The sequence below is a fragment of the Mauremys reevesii genome, linkage group 4, assembly GCF_016161935.1.
Source record: "Mauremys reevesii isolate NIE-2019 linkage group 4, ASM1616193v1, whole genome shotgun sequence".
NCBI classification, from domain to species: Eukaryota; Metazoa; Chordata; order Testudines; family Geoemydidae; genus Mauremys; species Mauremys reevesii.
The window spans coordinates 111,397,241-111,416,526 of record NC_052626.1 but is presented as its reverse complement, the minus strand read 5'-3'; the positions used below and the strand labels follow the sequence as shown (position 1 = coordinate 111,416,526).

The following is a 19,286-nucleotide window of genomic DNA, read 5'->3' as shown; positions in this document are numbered from 1 at the left end:
TCCCCTGCAGTTACAAGTTCATCCGTCTTAAATCCAGAACCAGAACCACAGCTGGGCAGATCAGCCAGTTCTTTATACAGCTTGGGCCTTTGTTCTTGGCCTTCTGTAATAGGTAATCAGCAGACAGACAGACAGACAGACAATGCTCTCTCCTCTGGGCTGGGTTTTGCATAACTGGAGTTTGGGAATTTGCATTAACCTCTCCCAAGTGGATTTCTTGAGGAATCCCTAAACGCTTATAGTCCCAAAAGTCCATACTTATCCAGCACATTTTCAGTATGGTCTTTTGAACTCCCAAGTCCCATGTCTCTCCCAATGCACCCCCCACCCCCCAACAGAGAGGTTACATACACTCCAGGCCCAAAATAATACATAAACTTTATCCTTGGAAGACCTTATTTGGAAACTTCAGGAAACCGCCATAGCTGTCTCAGTCTGCCAGAAAATCTCCAAGTTTTATGTATAAAACAAAGAGGTAACATTTGTCAATGGAGTTCTCTCTAGAGATGATCTGCTTGTGGAACTCGTTGCCAATTATTGAGGCCAAGAGAAGATTGGGACATATTCACTTCCTTTGTAAAATGCTCTGAGACCTATTGATGAAAGCATTACATGAGAGCTAGGTATTATTTGTATGGACAATGAGACCAGCCAGTAGTTATCATAGTAAATATAACAAAACAAGGGCTTAGGAAGGGATATAAACCCACTTGTTTCTGGACATGAACCAACCTCTCAGTTTATGGGCGTTAGGAGGAATTTTCCCTGTGGACATATTACCCCATAACTCCCTTCCTCTGAAGCATCTGGCACTGGCCACTGACACAGACAGGGTACTGGACTGGGTGAAGCAGGGGGTCTAAGCCAGCCTGGCAATGCCCGTGTTTCGTATATTGAGCTCTCAGTTTTTAGGTGAGACTTTTTCAAGGTTTTTCAACCAGTTCAGGGCACCCCTAATACCTCACTCCATAAAGAGAGGCAAGTGGCTTTGTTTTTATTTCACCTGCGGTCACAACAGCATTTCAGGCTAGGATGGATGAGTCAGATGCTGCACTTCTGCTCTGCCTCCAGCCCTTACCTCTGTACATGCCGAAGTAACCTTCCGACCGGATTGTCTTAATGAGGCAGTCAGACCTGCAAACAAGAGACACAGATAAAACCTCAGGAGTTCAAAGGTGGAGAGGGAGGAATCTAATCAAGCAATCTGCATTTACAGTTTGTCAGCCAAAGTCCAGGCAGAGAGGAGAAGAGTGTCAGCCATGGACGCCATCATTGTGAGAGCCCCAGTAGTACTCCTGTCCTTGGTGAAATACTGGTTCACCCCGTACACAGAAAACAAATTTGCTTTCTACAAATTCAGAAGGGAAAAATGTTAATTGGAGGAGCTGCTCCTTAACCAGATGGGAGCCCAAAAACAATAGCGCAACATGTTTCAGTGATCAGGTCTGCTCAAGGAAGGAAAATAAAGAGCTGGGTTTGAAACTGAAGTTTTGCACAGCCACCCTAACCTGCTTTGTCACTTTAAGGAACTCAGGATGTTGGGGGCTCTTTTAAAAACTAGTGGAAAATTACTGCATAAGGCCCAATCCAATGCCTAATGAAGTCAGTGGAAAGAATCCCATTGTCTACCGTGGACTTTGGATCAGACCCACATGCACTGAGCAAAAACTGCATGTCTCCATGTGTTTCCCCAATAAACACAAGATCCACACACACTGTGACCTGAACCCAAAAAGCCTCCCAAGTTTCCTGTTAAGAATAATGCACCGTCTCCTGCTGCCACTGAAGTCAATGGTTATTTGGTCACTGACTTCAGCAGGAGCAGAGCCAGACCCTAAACTTCCACTGAGTGGATCTCTAGGAACTGAGAAGGGTCACCTTCAGAGCTATCTTGAAAGAACTCGGAAAACCATAAACCAACTAACACTCACTACCCCCTGTGCAACAAGCCAGTATTAACAAGGGACAATACTATCCCATCCACAGCTTCACGACCCCTTCCCAGTAAGTCAGACTGGCATTAGATAGTGGCAGGTGTAAACATGTTACTGGTTGAGTTTAAACGTCACTCTGTTTTTATTTCAAGCCTGAACAAATAAGACACCTGTGTGCGTTCGGAGCCCCACTGTGCTAGGTGCTGCACACACACACACAATAACAGGCAGCCTCTGTCACAAAACTTGTAATGAGAATAGATGAAGCAAAGGAGATATGGTTATCCCTATTTTACACCTGGGAAACTGAGGCAGGGGGAGATTAAATGGCAATTTCACAGGGGCAGTCTGTAGCAGAGCAAAGAGTTGAACCCAGCTCTTGATTCACAGGCCATGTTTTGACCATAATCCCAGCCTTCCTCGCAGCTCTGGTGCAAGAAAATGCACTGCTTCTAGGGGTGAAAAAATTAATATAATGCAAGACACACAAGTAAAAATACACCCAGCAGGGACCTTACCTGTGGAGTTTCAGCCTGGGCTAGTTATTTTTTTTTATTTATTTTAATTACAGCTCCTTTGGATGGCTGATTTTACGAGAGTTAAACTCCTAGAAATGCTGATGTCACCATAAGTGTGTGTTGGGGGCAGGGAAAGTTGAGAATCCCACCCAGCCAGATCAGGAGGTCCCAGCTGAGTCCATTTGGGTGAGGCAGTACTTACATGCTGGTGTACATCCGCTGGCCATTTTGCTGGTTCTGCAGGCGAGTTTTCGCCAAGTCAATGGGAAAAACACAGGTGACTCCAATCAGCCCAGCTATCCCTCCATTGATCAACTTGGCAGGTAAACTGCGGGGGGAGGGAGGGAAAGAAAAAACAGACAGATGCATTGGCAACAAGATACCGAAAGGGAAAAAAGAGGAATAAAGAACCAGGACCTTCACCAGGAGTGAAGAGCTGAAATAAACCAAGCTTCCCACAAGCAAATCATCATAATATATTGCACTTGGCGCTTTCCACCTAACACACAAAGTGCTCTGCTGGGGCTATAATTGGCCTCATTTTACAGATGGGGAAACTGAGGCACAGAATCCAAGCTCAAATACTGAATCAAGAGTGCCTGGGTCCCACACACAAGGCACATCGCCATGCTCCAGCCACTAAGAAAGAATGAGGGGGATTGCTGAAAATGCCTTAAACTGTCTTATTGTGACCACTTCCTGCAGTACAGTACTGGGATCCTTCCAGCTCCACAGGGGAAGGCTAGCTTTGTGGGTGAGGCCCAGAGTGGGATTTTGGAGATCTGGATTCAATACCCTGCTCTGCCAGACTCCTCGTATGACCCTGGGCAAGTCATTAAATCTCTCTGACAGATGGGGAACTGAGGCACAACTAGGAAGGATTATCATCCCCACTTCCTACTCTTTATCCCTTGTCTGTTTAGACTGTCTCAAGCTCACCCCATATGTGTGTATGTGCAGCACCTAAAACAATGGGGCCCTGATCTCTGTGAAGGCCTCTAGATGCGACCGTAATACAAAAAATAAACATACACAGCTGCTGTCCGACGCTGCCCCCTTTGTGTGACCTCTTGCCGTAGACTTGGGGAAACCTAGTCATGAAATCTAGAACCCACCAGCAGATGGGAGGAGGTAGGACTAGAGTCTGTGCCTTTCCTCTTTGCCTTCTCTGTGCACTGAGTGCTCATCACTTCTGTCCTCCAGCGCAGAAGGTCGAGCAGAGCTTCCATCCAGGTTTGGCTCTTGTTGCTCCTGACCAGCCAGCAGGTGGCACTGCCGAGCGATACAACACTCCCCACCGAGCTGTGGCTTCAGGTGGTTTGGGATTCATTCAGAAACCCAAAAGGGGCTGAGTGAGGTAAAGCTTTTGCCAGATAAGCAGAAACATGCCCCACTTTTCCAGACAGCTGCCAGAAAATAGAGCCATGGGCCCAGATTTGGGAAAATCCACCTGCTTTGGCCCAAGATTCAGGGAAATACTTGCCCAGGCCCACGAATAGAAACACTGGGAGTGAAAGTTACAGCAGTTCAGGGTGCAAGGCTCTCTATAGTCACTGCTCTGTCAGACCAATGGGGTCAGTGTAGACTGACCTCGTTTAAAGGATCTGATGTCTCACTAACCATTAGGATTAGAAATGAATGTTTTACAACAGCAGAGGAAAGCTGGCATCAGACATGCACCTAACTAGTGGTTCATGACACGTCAGCTGCTAACATCCTGTGGGAAAGACCAGTGCAAAGGAGCTTCGTTGGCAGGCTAGCCCTACATACTTCCAGGACCAGTAAGACATTTCCAACACTGCTCCTGTGAGCAGAGAAGACTCTGTGCATGCGAGGAATTAGATTCCTGATATATCAGTGACACAACAGTCAGTGGAGCCAAATAGACAGAGGTTAAGCTGAGTGCATGTGGATACGGAGGAGTGAGATTACACATAGCAAAGAAAACGGACAAAAGCAGGCGGTATTGTGGAGGGGGTCTGAGTTGAGCTTTTTCCACCCACCTTTTTTATTTCTAAGCAGCTCTCCCTGGTATCTACATGCACCTCAGTTTTAAAGCCGATCTACCCCTCTGCTCAGTGAGGGTCCAGCACTCTTTCAATTACTTGGAACATCTGACATTTAAAAACCTAATGAATCACTGATGTCAGAGACAGAAGATGCCTCTTAGATCCTTCAAGGGCATTCTGTCCAGCAAAGGGCAAGATACAGACCCTTGAACAGAGGATAAATCAGCTATTAAACTGATGACTGATAAGCACTCCTGATCACAGCTAAACGGACCGAGAAACAACTGATCCCACGTGGCTGCCTCAGAGGCCTCTCCCTTCTGAAGAATAATGGACACTGCACACAGGATGCCAGCAGGCAGGGCCGTCAGTGGTGCACTGCTCTGAACGGAGGAATTGGCAGGGATAAGTTGCTGGAGTGAAGCAAGGGGAGCAGAAAGGCCTATTAACTCCTCCGTTGCTCAGAGGCATTCCAGAGGGCTCAATAATGGATGAAGGCTGCCCGACAGCAGAGACCAGGCTTCAGAAGCTGTCCAGCTACAGGTATTCTGGAAGGTCTGCCTCTCTGCTACAGGCCTGATGGAAACCCTCTGAGACTAAGAAGGCCCAGGGCATGAAAGACAGTATGTATGTGTGTTAGGGGGACCTCCTGGTAAAGGCCTCAGAGCAGCGTATAGAAGAAAGTAACCTTGGCTTTCTATACACGCACAGTGGCATGACTATAACTTTTGCAAAGCTAAAAACCCAGGGAGGGATTCAGGGCTGGAAGAGTGCACGCGACAGGAGAGGTGCCCCAATAGGAAGAGTCAGACTCCTATATAAAATCCTAGGGCTATGGTGAGGGGGGGAAAATAAGGGTTAGATGCCCTCTAGGCCCTGCCTCTCCTACCTTTCACCCCATAGATCAGACGGGTGAACCTGAGCCATTTCTTGGCACTTTTTGTACGGGACAATACAGTGCCATTCTGGAAGGGCACTCAATGTTACAGAGCAGAGCTGCTCTCTTGGCGTCAGATTTTCAGCTGAACCTCAGCCCCCATTCTGTGTTTACATGTACTCTCCTATTGCCTCTACAGTAAATCAGAGGTGCAAACAGAAAAATCAATATTTTGGCATTTTAACTCTCCCATTTGAAGAGTCACAAAGGAAGCTGAACATCTTGCATCTACAATTTCCAACATGTGCACCCCCCAAAAAAAATGGAAATATAAAAACTAAAATGGATTCACAAAGCAGAGGCCCCTTTAAAAGCTCTAGTTTCCTGAGGAAGACACCCTGTTTCCAATAGCTATATTGGCATCTTCTCAACCCTAGTTCTCAGGGCCCTCACACATGACTCTTCCAGCAGGACCCACCCTGAGGTATGAGGCTAGAGAAAAGATAGTACCTTAGACAGGTCACCATTACAGGGCATAGCATTAGTGAAGTAAGACCAAGACACCAGTGAAAGGAGAAAGAGGGAACATTCAAAGCCAGGTGAACTGAGCTCAGCTGATGCAAAGGACATTATTGCCTGGATCTGTTCATGCAGCTAAGGAAGGATGGGAGCCTGACACCTAAATGTGATTTCAAAGCATCTGCTGGTAAATCACAATCCTGAGGAGAGTCATGCTGGGAACTGGGGCAGCCCCAATCCTAACTCTGGCAATCTGATGCAATAAGGAGAAATTAGCGCTAAGAAGAAACCAAGTGGGAACCCAGCCCCATAGCTAGCACAGTATACAATAGAATGCACAAAGCATGACAAGCCCACGCATTTCAGTGTGGACCCCAGCACCACCACACAAACATAGAAGAGGACAAACTAGAAGGCTTGGGCATGCTGACACATGCAGAGAGCATAAGGCCATGCGCAATTTGCAAGTGACGGCTGTGAGAAGCTTCTCCCCACCCCTGTTATTTGAGGGCAGGAAAGCATTGCTCAATACACCTATTCATCTATTCCGGTTCCTCCAGGATCACCACCTAGAAGAGGAGAACATGCACACAGACTCACATGGTCAAAATAGTTCAAAAAAGAATTAGCTAAGTTAATGGAGGATAGGTCCATCAATGGCTATTAGCAGTGGTGAGCTGCAGCCGGTTCGCGAGAACCGGTTGTTAAATTTAGAAGCCCCTTTAGAACCGGTTGTTCCTGGAGGAACAACTAGTTCCCAAAGGGCTTTTAAATTTAACAAAAGCTCTAGCAGCTCCCTACCCTTCCCCCGGCCCCAGCTCACCTTACTCCGCCTCCTCTTCTGAAGCTCCTCCGGCTTCTCCTCCCCCTCCCCAGCTTCCCGCGAATCAGCTGTTTGCGCGGGAAGCCTGGGAGGGCTGAGAAGGCTTCCACCAGGTGAGCTGGGGCCAGGGGGTGGGGGCGCCAGCGGGAGGAGGGCTCCAGGCGCCCTGGGGCCAGGCAGCACGGCTCCTGCCCCCCCGGTCCTGCTGCAATCTCGCCAGGCCCCGATGTCGGCCGGGTGGCTCCGGTCCCAGCCCCAGCCCAGCTGGGCCCCCACCTCCAGGCAGCATGGTAAGGGGGCAGGGAGCGGGTGTTGGAAGAGGGCAAGGGAGTTGGGGTGGGTGGATTAGTGTTGGAGCGGTCAGAGGGCAGGGAACGGGGGGATTGAACGGGGGCAAGGTTCCCGGGGTGGCAGTCAGGAAGGAGCAGGGGTTGGATGGGTGGTGGGGGGCAGTTAGGGGTGGGGATTCCAGGGACAGTCAGGGGACAGAGAGAAGGGGTGGTTGGATGGGGTGTAGGGGTCCCGGGGTGCCATCAGGAATGAGAGAAGGGGTTGGATGGGGTGGCAAGGGACAGTCAGGGGACAGGGAAGGGGGGTGGATAGGGCACGGGTCCCGGGGGGCGAGGGGGGGGCTGGATGGGGCAGGAGTCCCCGGGGGGTGGGGGCATGACCCCCTCATGGGGTGAGGAGGAGGGAACCGGTTGTTAATATTTTGGCAGCTCATCACTGGCTATTAGCCAGGATGGACCGGGATGGCATCCCTAGCCTCTGTTTACCAGAGGCTGGGAATGGGCGACAGGAGATGGATCACTTAATTATCTGTTCTGTTCATTCCCTCTGGGGCACCTGGCATTGGCCACTGTCAGCAGACAGGATACTGGGCTGGATGGACCTTTCATCTGACCTAGTATGGCCGCTCTTATGTTAAATAATCATTCTCTAGCATCTCCCAGATGAGTCTTGCAAAGCACTTTACACACACACAAATGGATCTAGCTTCACAGCACCTATGTTAGGTAGGTATCATCCTCCAATTTACAGATGGGGAAACTGAGGCACAGAGAGGCAGGATGACCTGTGGTTAAGGCAGTGGAACTAAGGTGATCTAGGTTCAATTCCCAGCTCCGCCACAGATTTTCTTGTGTGATCTTGAGCAAGTCACTCAAAATTTCTTTGACTTAGCTCCCCATCTGTAAAATAGCAATACTAGTAACTTCCTCCCACCCTCTCTCAGTCTTGTCTATTTAGGCTGTAAACTCTTCTGGGCAGGTACCATCTCTTACCATGTGTATGCACAGCCCCTACTGCCTTCGGGAACTCTAAGTGCTACTGTAATATAAACAGAGATTAAATAATTTCACAAGTTTATACAGCAAGTAGATTGCAGATGTGGGAACAGACCCATCACCCCCTAGGGATTAAAATGCCGGGATATGGGAGAGTTAGGAGAAGTTCCTCATCGTTCTGTGCTCCATGCGCCGGCACTGCCATGGACAGAGCGGTGGGCTGAGAAGACGTGCTGCGTGACAGCATGCAGAGGAGTATTCCACTCTGCCACAGAATTCCAGTGTCCTGCATAGCCACCTCCAGCCTGGTCAGCTGGAGCAATAGCTGAAGTCCGCAGCTGCTGACACACGTGATTCACTCCATGGGGGCTATCAGGCACGTACAGCCATGTGGCCTAGCAGAGATGAATCTGGGCTTGCAATTCAGACTAAGGAAAGAATACACACAAACACCATAGAGCTCCTGGAATCGGTTAATGGATGAGAGACACCGCTCGGGGGTTAAACGTGCAATGATGTTTTCTTGCTGCTGTCTGCTCTGCCTGAGGCTCTTTTCCATCAGCTGTCTGTGCCTTGCAGAAAAATAGAACAATCCTGACAAGTCCCAATAAGGGCAGCCCTTTTCTCGCCCACCGTCAACACAACCAAATCAAAGGGACACCATTATCTGACCCAGGCTAGCCCTCCCACTCTGTTCAAAGGTGCTCTTGGGAAACAATGCATTGGGGAGGTCAGGTGTTAGAAAAGGGGCACTGACAGTGGGACTACAGTGAAGTTCTGGAGCCAGACAATAGTCACCTTTCATCAGGAAAAACTTTATGAATAGAAAGTGTAAACCCTGCCCACACTAACAGAAAGCTACACTCACCCTTGGGACCATGCTGGGCCAGCCATCATGGTTCCTGGAAGGCAAATAGCATAATCCACAACAATCCAAAGCATATTGCAGATTATGCGTGTCCTTCAGGCAGGTAATAGTTCTGGGACAAGCCAGGAGCAAAGTCTGCAAGCTGCCTGCTGTGTCTTCAAATCATCTAGTTGTTTTAAACCTGGTAGCATCAGTGCTTGGATACCAAGTTGCCTATGATTAGATGGACAGGCTAAGCTTTAGGAAGACGAAGATAGGTTACTGCTGTGTATTGTTCCCAAATAGCAAGTGTCAGATCCTCAGCTGGTGCCCGTTGGCATCGCTCCTTTGACATTAGTGTATTCAAGTCAACAGAACGACCCCAGTTGAAACCAGTTGTGGAACTGGCCTTCAAAAAGGAGAGGGGAGGAAATAAGGAGGAATGAATTGGAGGCTGGGGGCGTGGATAGATAAAACAGGAAGTGGGGGGTGTAGGGCAGGATGAAAGGAAAAGACAATAGAAAGAGGACACAAGAAAGGAGAGAGAGGAGTTGTGACACCAAGCACCCCTGTATTCATGCGCTACAAACTGCTGTGATAATCTTTGTACAAAATATGCCTTGTGAGGTATCACTTGAAAACTAACAACTCGCTGATCATATAATATTGAGTGACGTATGTACAGGATGTGTACTAAGAGTTATGAATATATGCTGCAATAATGACTGAATGTGTGTAAACCACGTATGGCAGAGGGAACAAAGGAATGTGTATTTACCTCAACCGACACATAAGCAGTAAACAGAACCCTCAAGGCAGCAGGAGGAGGAAATGGCAGGAAACAGAACAATTTGCATTTGAGCTAATAAGTGGGGGGAAGAAAAAGCATGGAGCTTCCTTCACCAGACAGCTTGAATAAACTTTACTTTGGAGAGAACCTTCAGAAGAATCCATTGCCAAGGTTTACTGGTCTATAAAGACAGGGGGGCTGAACCCCAAGTAATAAGCAACTGAATCAATTGATTGCACTTTTATACTACAGTAATATTGTGTGCCTAGAGTTAGGTCTGTTCTGATAGTGAATGACAGACACACTGGTGATTAAGAGCATTGTGAAAAGTATGTACTAACACTACATGAGGAAATATGGATACCAAACGACACTGTTTTAGAGAGAGACTGTCCAAACAAAAGAAGAAGCAGGTTCCCTCCTAGGCAGGAGGGAATGTCACAGCTATTACCTGTCTCCTATGTAAATCAAGCATGGTGGAATCAAAACAATGGAAGCTCTATTTACATACAGGGGGATAGGAAGGCCACAGGAAGGGAAGAACAGCATGAGGTCATCCTGCCTCTTGAAACAAAGTCACTGAACTCTGGAAGAGATAAGCAGAGAGACGGAAGCCATCTTTGGCTTCCATCACTAGACCGACACAAGGAAGCAGAGCTCTGGCACGCTGAGATAGATGGGTCCTTCAGCCAAGGCCGGGTCCAAGTCTCTGGAAAATGATTGAAGGCAGACACCATCTTGAACAAAGCCTGTATCTTGCTAGATTATATTTTTGACGTTTTCACTTTTATTTGCATGTAACCATTTCTAACTTTATTCCTTTTACTTGGCATCACTTCGTCTATGTTTTGTTGTTAATAAATTCGTTTATATTTTTACTATCAATCAGCTCAGTGCTGTGTTTTAAGGGCATGGTGTATTTACCCCAGTTAAATACATAAGCGGTGATGTACTTGTGTGTCTTCAGAGGAAGACATGAACCTTATTATTTCTCTGAACTGTCCAGGAGAGGACCGGACATTACAGAGCACAGGGTTTGGGGAAAATTTGGGACTAATGAGTGTGTTGGGGTCAACCTACAAGCAGTAATTTTAGGTTGCATTAACAGAGCCATAGCATGCAAGTCACGGGAGATGATGGTACTGCTCTACTCGGTGCTAGTTATGCCTCAGCTGGAGTATGGTGTCCAATTTTGGTCACCAAATAGAAACGATGTAGAGAAACTGGGAAAGATCCAGAGATGAGCGACAAAGATGATCAAAGGGATGGAAGGCAAGCTATGAGCAAAGGCGGAAGGAACTGGGTATATTTATTTTGGAAAAAGAGATTAAGAGGGGATATGACAGCAGTCTTCAGATACGTGAAAGGCTGCCACAAAAAAGATGGAGAAAAGTTGCTCTTTCTTGCCACAGTGGGCAGGACAAGAGGCAGTGGGTTCAAACTACATGCATAGCAGATTTAGATTAAATCTCAAGAAAAGCTTCCTAACTGTAAGAACAGCAGGGGAATGGAACAGACGCCTCGGGAGGTTGTGGAAGCTCCTTCACTGGTGGTTTTCAAAAGGAGGCTGGACAGCCACCTGTCTTGGATGGTTTAGGCACAACAAATCCTGCAGCTTGGCAGGGGATTACACTAGATGACCCTTGAGGCCCCTTCTAACGCTGTGGTTCTATGAACCAAGGCTGGTGGAAGCCAGAGTGGGACCGTGGGGCTGTAGACAGGCTGTGTGGGTTAGAGCTGCTGAACCAGGGGTATCTAGCACACAGACACTTAGGGCGTGACCCGCATGCTTGTAGGCTTGTTGTGAGCATCCCAGGTTGGGAGCTACAGCAGCAAAGCATTGTGAGGCACCCAAGTTTGCAGGGAAAGTGGTGACACAGCCCCTCATTGGTCTGGATTGCACCCTGAACCCCATCACAGGAGTGGGGGAAAAGAGTCACAGATTTTAGAGGCTGGAAGGGATCATCGGATCATCTAGTCTTGTACATCGAGTGAGATTATCTGGCCCACAGTTACTCCTAAAAAAAGGAACCACAAAACTTTTTACCTGATCTGTGTATCAGCCATTTAATTCAGACGTGATCCTGTTAAAAATCAATTTGCTCCTCCTGAATGTCCCTTAACTTCTTCTTTTGATCCCCCTCAGTCCTGGCGAGTGGTTCTCCTGAGAAGGGTGAGAGAGAAACACCAAGGAGACAAGATTGAGAACAGGACTTTACATTCCCCCAAAAGCCCAAACCTTAGTAGGCAGAGTACACAGGCTCCCTCCCCCACTCTGCTCAGGGACTGCCCAGTCTGTACTTGGTGCCTCGCCAATGCCTCACACACACAGCACGACACGCTCCGACGACAGAGCCTGAGCGTCCATGCCCCTAACCCTGACCCTGGGGAAGTCATTGACCCTAATCCCAGAGACTCCTGTGAGCAGTTCCCAGACACAGATTATTCAGCAAGGAAGAAGGATTAGTCAGATCGTTTCACTCTTATTTTTAAGAGAGGCAAATTTTACAAAATGACTTTCCCTCTGCCACACACAGAAGGAACAGGCAAGAAGCTGCAAGGCTGTGAAATCATCACACCCACCCACCCCATGGTCTCTAGCTGGCTGCCAAGAGCACCATGCTCCAGCGCATGAGAGGGGAAGGATGGCAGCCAGACGCTGCAAGCGCCCTGCAGGGCTTAAAGGGACAGCAGCCTGTTTTGCAGCTGTCTGCTCTTGGGAGCAGGTGGAAGGAGGTGTGTGTCAGACTTCCACACCATCTGGTCTCACAGGGAGGAGCCTGTTCTCTCTATTCTGCTGCCCCACAGAGTTACCAGGGAGATGCTGGAACCCAGCCCATGAAGGAACTCAACCCCCAGAAGATGGACATTTTGAAGATTCAGCATTTAGATTCCTTTAATATTTGTCATTTCTTGCCACCTACTCCTCATCCCTGAAAGCAGCTGGTCCCCAGTTCCCATATGGTAATGCAGTGCTGCTCATTGGCAGCTTCCTTTCTAGTTACCTGGGGAGTAGCAACCCATAGGCTGGAAACAAACTGTTTGTTCTCTGGCTTAGCAACGAAATGTGCCACTGGGTTACCCATGAGTCCTTTCAACATACACACCCCTTCATAGTCTGTAAGGAGACTTTAAAGCAGTTTCTCTCAACAGGGGTACAGCTTGGGGGTATGCAGAGGTCTTTCGGGGGTACATCAACTCATCTAGATATTTGCCCAAGTTTTACAACTGGCTACATAAAAGCACTACTGAAATCAGTGCAAACTAAAATTTCATACAAACATTGACTTGTTTATACTGTTCTATATACAATTCACTAAAATGTAAGTACAATATTTATATTCCAATTGATTTATTTTATAATTATGTGGTAAAAATGAGAGACTAAGCAATTTTTCATAATAGGGTGGTGACACGTTTGTATGTGTGTGTGTCTGAGTTTGTAAGCAAGTCGTTTTTAAGTGAGGTGAAATTGGGGGTACGCAAGACAAATCAGACTCTTGACAGGGGTACAGTAGCCTGGAAAGGTTGAGAGCCACTGCTTTAAAGGCTAACATTGCATTTTCATTGCAGGGTACAATTTCATGACTCTTCGTGTTTGCGACAAGGAGGAATGCACAGAGTTGCATGGAGCCAGCTACAGTGCAGGCAGGCACTGCACAAGATTACACACACACACACACACACACACCTTTGCTAACGCACCTCAGTCTTGACCTACAATCCCCACTTTCTTCCCGATAGTCCAACTGGGGGTCTCTCTCGGGCAGAGACTTCTAGCTTCAGTGACAGGCTTGGTGGTATCTGCACAGCCATCCACCTCAATTAGGCTGAGCCTTCAAATCCATTTGCACTTGAGATCTGGGACTTATTTGAAGCCATGAGAGGCCAGTGCACTAACCCACTGGGGAATGGAGCTTCGTCTAGTATACTCAGCTCTGACTTCATTCACCTGCATGTCTTCTGGGATTTCTTTTCAGACAACCAGTCTTCTTCAAAAATTAGTGAATGACAAGTGAGAATTTACTAAAATCCCTATAAACTAAGGCCTTGACTACACACAAAACTTGTAGCATTTAGTTAAAATGGTTGCAATCTTCTGTGTGGACATGTTTTCATTTAGCTTAAACTGCTTCTCAGGTCACTAAGCTAAACAGACACAAGTCACTCAAACTAAAGTAAGAGTGTATACACACACAAAGGGGGTTGCACCAGCTTACCTTTATATCTTTTGTTAAACTGGTACACCTCCACGTAAGCAAACCCTAAACCATGAAAACTCACCGGTAACAACTACAATAAATAGGGTGTTCCCTTATATGGATAGAAGAGATCTGGCCAATTCCACACACAGTCCTCATATAGCTCTGTTGCCATCACAGAGGCATTAGTTTCACAAATTGCTTTTCACAATAGGGCTTTTGCCCATAATACATGGTCCCACCACTGCTGCATACTAGTCAGCTGCTGCCCTCTACCCCAGAGGCAGCTGCATTTCAGATATGCTACATAATATGTAGAATAGTTCAACACTGTAATGTTAAATACACCTCTACCCTGATATAACACTGTCCTCGGGAGCGAAAAAAATCTTACCACGTTATAGGTGAAACCGTGTTATATCAAACTTGCTTTGCTCAGCTGGAGTGCGCAGCCCCACCCCCCAGAGCACTGCTTTACCGCATTATATCCAAATTCGTGTTATATCAGGGTAGAGGTGTATTTACATTTTGATCGGTCAAGAGGAAAAATGGATGCTCAGGAGACAGTTGACCATGTAGCTTCTTGATCTCCCAAGACAGTGGGGATGGTACAGAGCAAAGACAGTTTTGTAGCTAAGGCACTAGACTAGGAATCGAAAACCTGGGTTCAGCTCCCAGCTCTGCTATACATTGTGTGTGTGAGAGACTTAGGGAAAGTCACTTAAGTTCCGCTCCCCCTCTGTGAAATGAGAGCTGATGCTATTTCTTCCTCCCTCCCCACCAGTTAGATTGTCAGTTCTTCAGGGCAGGTACAGTCTGTGTGCTAGGTGTGCCCAGCACCTAGCACAGGGGAGCCCTGCACCTCCAGAACTACCAGAGCCAAAGGGCACGCTAGGTTAGACTAACCACACCTGGTGATTGAGCATTAAACCATGACAGAAGGCAGGCTTATCCCAGCTGATGCCAATTTGCAAAGCAGCCCCAAATGCCAATTTAAACTCCACCAGTGCACTTTGCTGTATTCTCCAGAATCCCACCATTCATTTAAAAAGGTATGAAATAAAGTTCCATGCCCTGTGGTTGGGAAGATCCGAGAACTGGGCCAGATTCCAGTTCCTCTAACTAGCTCCATCCAGGGAGCGAGGGGGAATTCAGGCCAGGAAAAAAGGCCACAGGGAGAGCATACCATCCCTGGGAAATTCTGCAGGAGGTTAAAACACTCAACAGGGAAACAGAGGAATAAAACAGAGAACTAAGAAAAATCTGTGTCAAGCACAGGGCTCTTCATAACCAACAGCGCAAAACAATTAAGTGAAGCTTCTGAAGCACAGCAAGTGCCCAGACTCACTCCTGGGGCATATTTCAGGGATCCAGACTCCTGGATTCATTCCCACCTTCATAGTCAGGACTCATCTACGCTTCTAACACTACATTGCCTCCCAGTGTAGACACTACTGACACGGACGGGAGGGCTTCTCCCATCAGCGAAGGTAATCTGTCTCCCCGAGAGGCAGGAGCTATGTCAACAGAACGTCGACGGATGTGGCCTAGCACTGTCTACATGGGGATTTATGTCAGCTTAATTGCGTGGCTCAAGGGTATGGATTTTTCACACCCCTAAGCGACGTTGCTTGGTCAAGCTAATTTTCTGGTACAGACCAGCCCTAAATTCCTGCCCTGCAGCTGGATCATGTCTGCAGCAAGACAGATGGTGCCAAGGAAAGTTTCCCTAGAAACCACCACATGGTCACTCCAAAATGCTAGAGGCCAGCCATGCGAGTCACACCACTGCTGAGACCACTTTCCTGCAGCCCAGGTAACAAATGGGTTCTGCAAAGGACTGGATGCAAGCAGGGATAGGAAACTAGGAAAATCCAAGAACTCTCTAACCCAAGGGTCGGCAACCTTTCAGAGGTGGTGTGCCGAGCCTTCATTTATTCACTTTAATTTAAGGTTTCACGTGCCAATAATACATTAACTTTTTTAGAAGGTCTTTCTATAAGTCTATAATAATATAACTAAACTATTGTTGTATGTAAAGTACATAAGGTTTCAGAATGTTTAAGCTTCATTTAAAATTAAATTTAAATGCAGAGCCCCCTGGACTGGTGGCCAGGACCCGGGCAGTGAGTGCCACTGAAAATCAGCTCGCGTGCCGCCTTCGGCGCCCGTGCCATAGGTTGCCTACCCCTGCTCTAACCTGTAACACCAGAGAAAGAGTGGGGGAGACCATCTCTTGCCCCTCAAATGGGAGAGAGGAGTGTACCATTCAGCAAGCAGAGGTGTTTTCTGCGGGGTCCTTCCTTTAAGCAGGACTAGCCAATGAGCCCTGAACAGTGGCAGTTCCTAAACTTTACAAGCCGTGCCTTATTAAGTAGGAAGAACCGCCCATGGGATGAATTATGGGGTATTAATTTTCACCTAGCGTGTGGTTAGTGCAGCCAGGCATGGATTAATGCTCCATTATTCACGCACCGGGATCTCCCTTTTATGTTTATTAACATGATCGAGCAGATTAGTCTTAGCATGACAGGCACATCCTTCATTGTTTGAGGATGCACTAGAGTTCTAGCCAGATAATCCTAGGGAAGAACCGTGGGACACAGTACATTAATGGCACACTCATTAAGGGTATATATGCTGCATTACAGCCAATGCCACAGTATAGACAATCGCTCCGTTTCATCTGCCTATTTTATAAATGCCTGTATAGGGTTAACGCGATAATTCAGTGCTGGGCCCAGTACTAGTCTACATTCGTGGTTCTCAATCTTTTCCAAGCCAGAACCATCTCAGGACAGCAACCCCATCTTACCAGACCCCCTTTCCAGCCAGCCCGCCCCAGTCCCATTTAGCAATCTGGGGAGGGCAAGTGTTCATGATAACCCAGGCTCAGGTGCTAGGACGTGGGTATACACTTCTGGAGTGCTGGGGTCCCTAGTGAACGCTTCTGCAGCTGTAGCTCATTCTGTTCCCACAACTTCCCAACAGCCCTGAGCCACCCTGGTTCATTGACCACTGGTGCAGCTGCATCAGGGCAAACTCCCAGCATACACCTGGTTTATACTGGCTTCAAACCAGAATAAACTGCACTCTGACACATTGCAGCACATTATGTAGACATGATTTACATCAAAGGATTTGGTCTGGTGTGAAGCTGCACCTCAGGCTAAAGTCCTAGTGTAGCCAAGGGTCACATTCCAAAGATCAAATTATCCCTTCCCCCACCTTCTGTCTCTCTCACACACACACTTTCTGCAGTCATTCCCACTAATTCCAGTCATGCCTGTGAGGGATCACAGCTGTCCAGTGCACTGTCCTCCTTTCCTCCCAAGGAAACACCCTGCTGCTTAATGCCAAGAACAGAACTCTAACCCAAGGTACGGAGATCCCCATGGGAACTGGAGCTTGTGAACCCAGTATCCTGTGCTGGCTGCGTTGGATCAGATCACCGCTCTGCATTACAGCTACAAACGGCTCCCTTTGCATTTCTTTGTGAGAGAGGGAATTACACACAAAACCAATTTAAAAAAAATAATAAAATAAGTCCCACCTCCCTCTGCCGCCCACACCTCAAACCCCATCCAGGGGACCTCTCTAGCAAGTCAGTGCATCACTTTTAACCTATCTTTTCCAACACCTAGTTCCCCAAAACAGCCCCACAGAGATGGAACCACCACACCCAGCTACATCAGGTAGCACCACAATGCAAACCCAGTCAGTTTCAAATGCCACTGTGCCCTCCCCCCATGCAGTCTACAAGGAGGAAATATTCACAGAAGATAAATTAATATATTCCTCTCATACGATCTCTCTCCCTCCACATGCACTGATCTCTGATGTACTGTCCACAACTGAATACCCCTTGCATCAAATTTTACCCTTTCAAGCCGGCGAGCAGTTTTCTTCAGGGACTGCAACCTTGGTACCTCCGACCCCTGTGGTGCAAGTGTATCCCTGTGCACCTGGCTGGCTATTAACCTTTGTTTCCCTTCACCTTATCACATGAAGGAAAGTGCTTTATCACTGAATCACAGCCCACTGTGTGCGCAAATGCTCTTTGTGCAAACAGACCACTCTATGTGGAAAGAGGCAAGGGGGAGGAACAGGAATGGCAGGAGTTTGCCGGGACCCTCAGGTACTTCCAATGACCTTACTAGGTGATCAAAGACACTTGTGTAGTGCATGTCCCATTCAAAGCAAACCCTAGCCGGCTGATTCTCACCACAGCCCTCGGAGACAGGTTAATAAGTATGGTTATTCCCACGGGTAAAATGAGGTGGCAGGGCTTGAATAGCATGCACAAGGCAGCAGCAGAAGTGGCACCGTGGAGTCAGCACTCAGGAGTTCCCAACCCTCAGGCCCATGCTCCTGCCATCAGGCCATTCCCCGCTACTCCATCTAGAACACTAACCAGGCCTGGATTCAGTTGCGGGTCACCTGAAGAGTTGAGGGCTCCCAATCTGCTCACTTCCCTCCAGGGTTGTTAGATTTGCCAAGTTTCATAGAATATCAGAGTTGGAAGGGACCTCCGGAGGTCATCTAGGCCAACCCCCTGCTCAAAGCAGGACCAATCCCCAAGTTTGGCAACGCCCATTCAAAGCACAGGGCCAAGATCAGCTGATCTGTCTGAACCTACCTGTACCCGCAAACGCTGCTGAAGGGACAGTGCGTTAATGTCCAGGTGTATTGTGGAGAGCCCCAGAACCACTTGGCAATTTTGGGGCATCATCTGACCCACCTTTACACTGTGAGGAGGCCAGCAGACAGTCATTCTCCAGAGACGGCAGTCTCACCTGGCCGAGATGCCACTTTTGGTGTTGCAGAATAGATCAGCAAAACCTGCACTTGCCACCAAGGTCTCTTCTGCAGAGCCTGCACCTGGCCCCCGCCAAACATCTGACTAACCCACAGAACCAGTTTTTAAACCAAAGGAAGCTCTCCTGCACACCTGTTCCCTGCTCAAGAGGATTCCAACCAGAGCCCAACCTTCAGAAGATCTCCCGCCAACATAGCACTGACCACACTGGTCCTCAAATCGGCATAAGTTATGTAGCAAGGGGAGGGGGGCTAATTCACACCCATGAGTAACATAACTTATGTTGACTTAAGCTGTAGTGTAACCATAACCTCAGGCTGTGTCTACACTATCAAGTTTTGTCACCAAAAACTGCTTTTTGGCAACGAAACGGTGAGAGCGTACACAGTGTAAGGCAACATGACTTGTCAGGAAAAAATGCCCGGTTTCGGGGACAATAGCCTTCCACCCCATCAGAGACTTTTTTCCTTTCCCCTCCCTTTTTCAATGAAGAGCCAGTGTAGACACTGCTGTTTGTTTTGTCAACAGAGCTGGCTTCTGCCAGTATCCCACAATGCCTGTCCTGATCCCTCTGCTCAGTGTTTTGACCTCTGCTGCCCTGCAGGCATGCGCCCCTTCCCTTTCAAAGCTGCGGGAAGTATCTGACAGCTGAGGGTGCTGCC

At 47.9% G+C, this 19,286-nt stretch overlaps 1 protein-coding gene across 10 annotated transcripts in view; it reads right to left on the bottom strand.

Moving 5' to 3' along the window:
• SLC25A22 (solute carrier family 25 member 22) overlaps window positions 1-19,286 on the bottom strand; it is a 118,618-nt gene that overhangs the window by 65,987 nt on the left and 33,345 nt on the right. For 8 of the 10 annotated variants that reach the window (XR_005597352.1, XR_005597349.1, XR_005597350.1 and 5 more), the window contains 3 exons: window positions 11,651-11,767; window positions 2,655-2,780; window positions 1,079-1,134 (listed from right to left, as the gene is read on the bottom strand). Coding sequence is in view for 6 of the 10 variants with exons in the window: in XM_039533466.1 (XP_039389400.1) it covers window positions 1,079-1,134; window positions 2,655-2,780; window positions 11,651-11,670 (202 nt within the window). In the remaining 4 variants the exon portion in view is untranslated. Of the gene's footprint in view, window positions 1-1,078; window positions 1,135-2,654; window positions 2,781-7,963; window positions 8,010-11,650; window positions 11,768-17,686; window positions 17,712-19,286 lie in introns of those variants that run through there. The other 2 variants (XM_039533471.1, XM_039533470.1) reach the window with 2 other exon arrangements.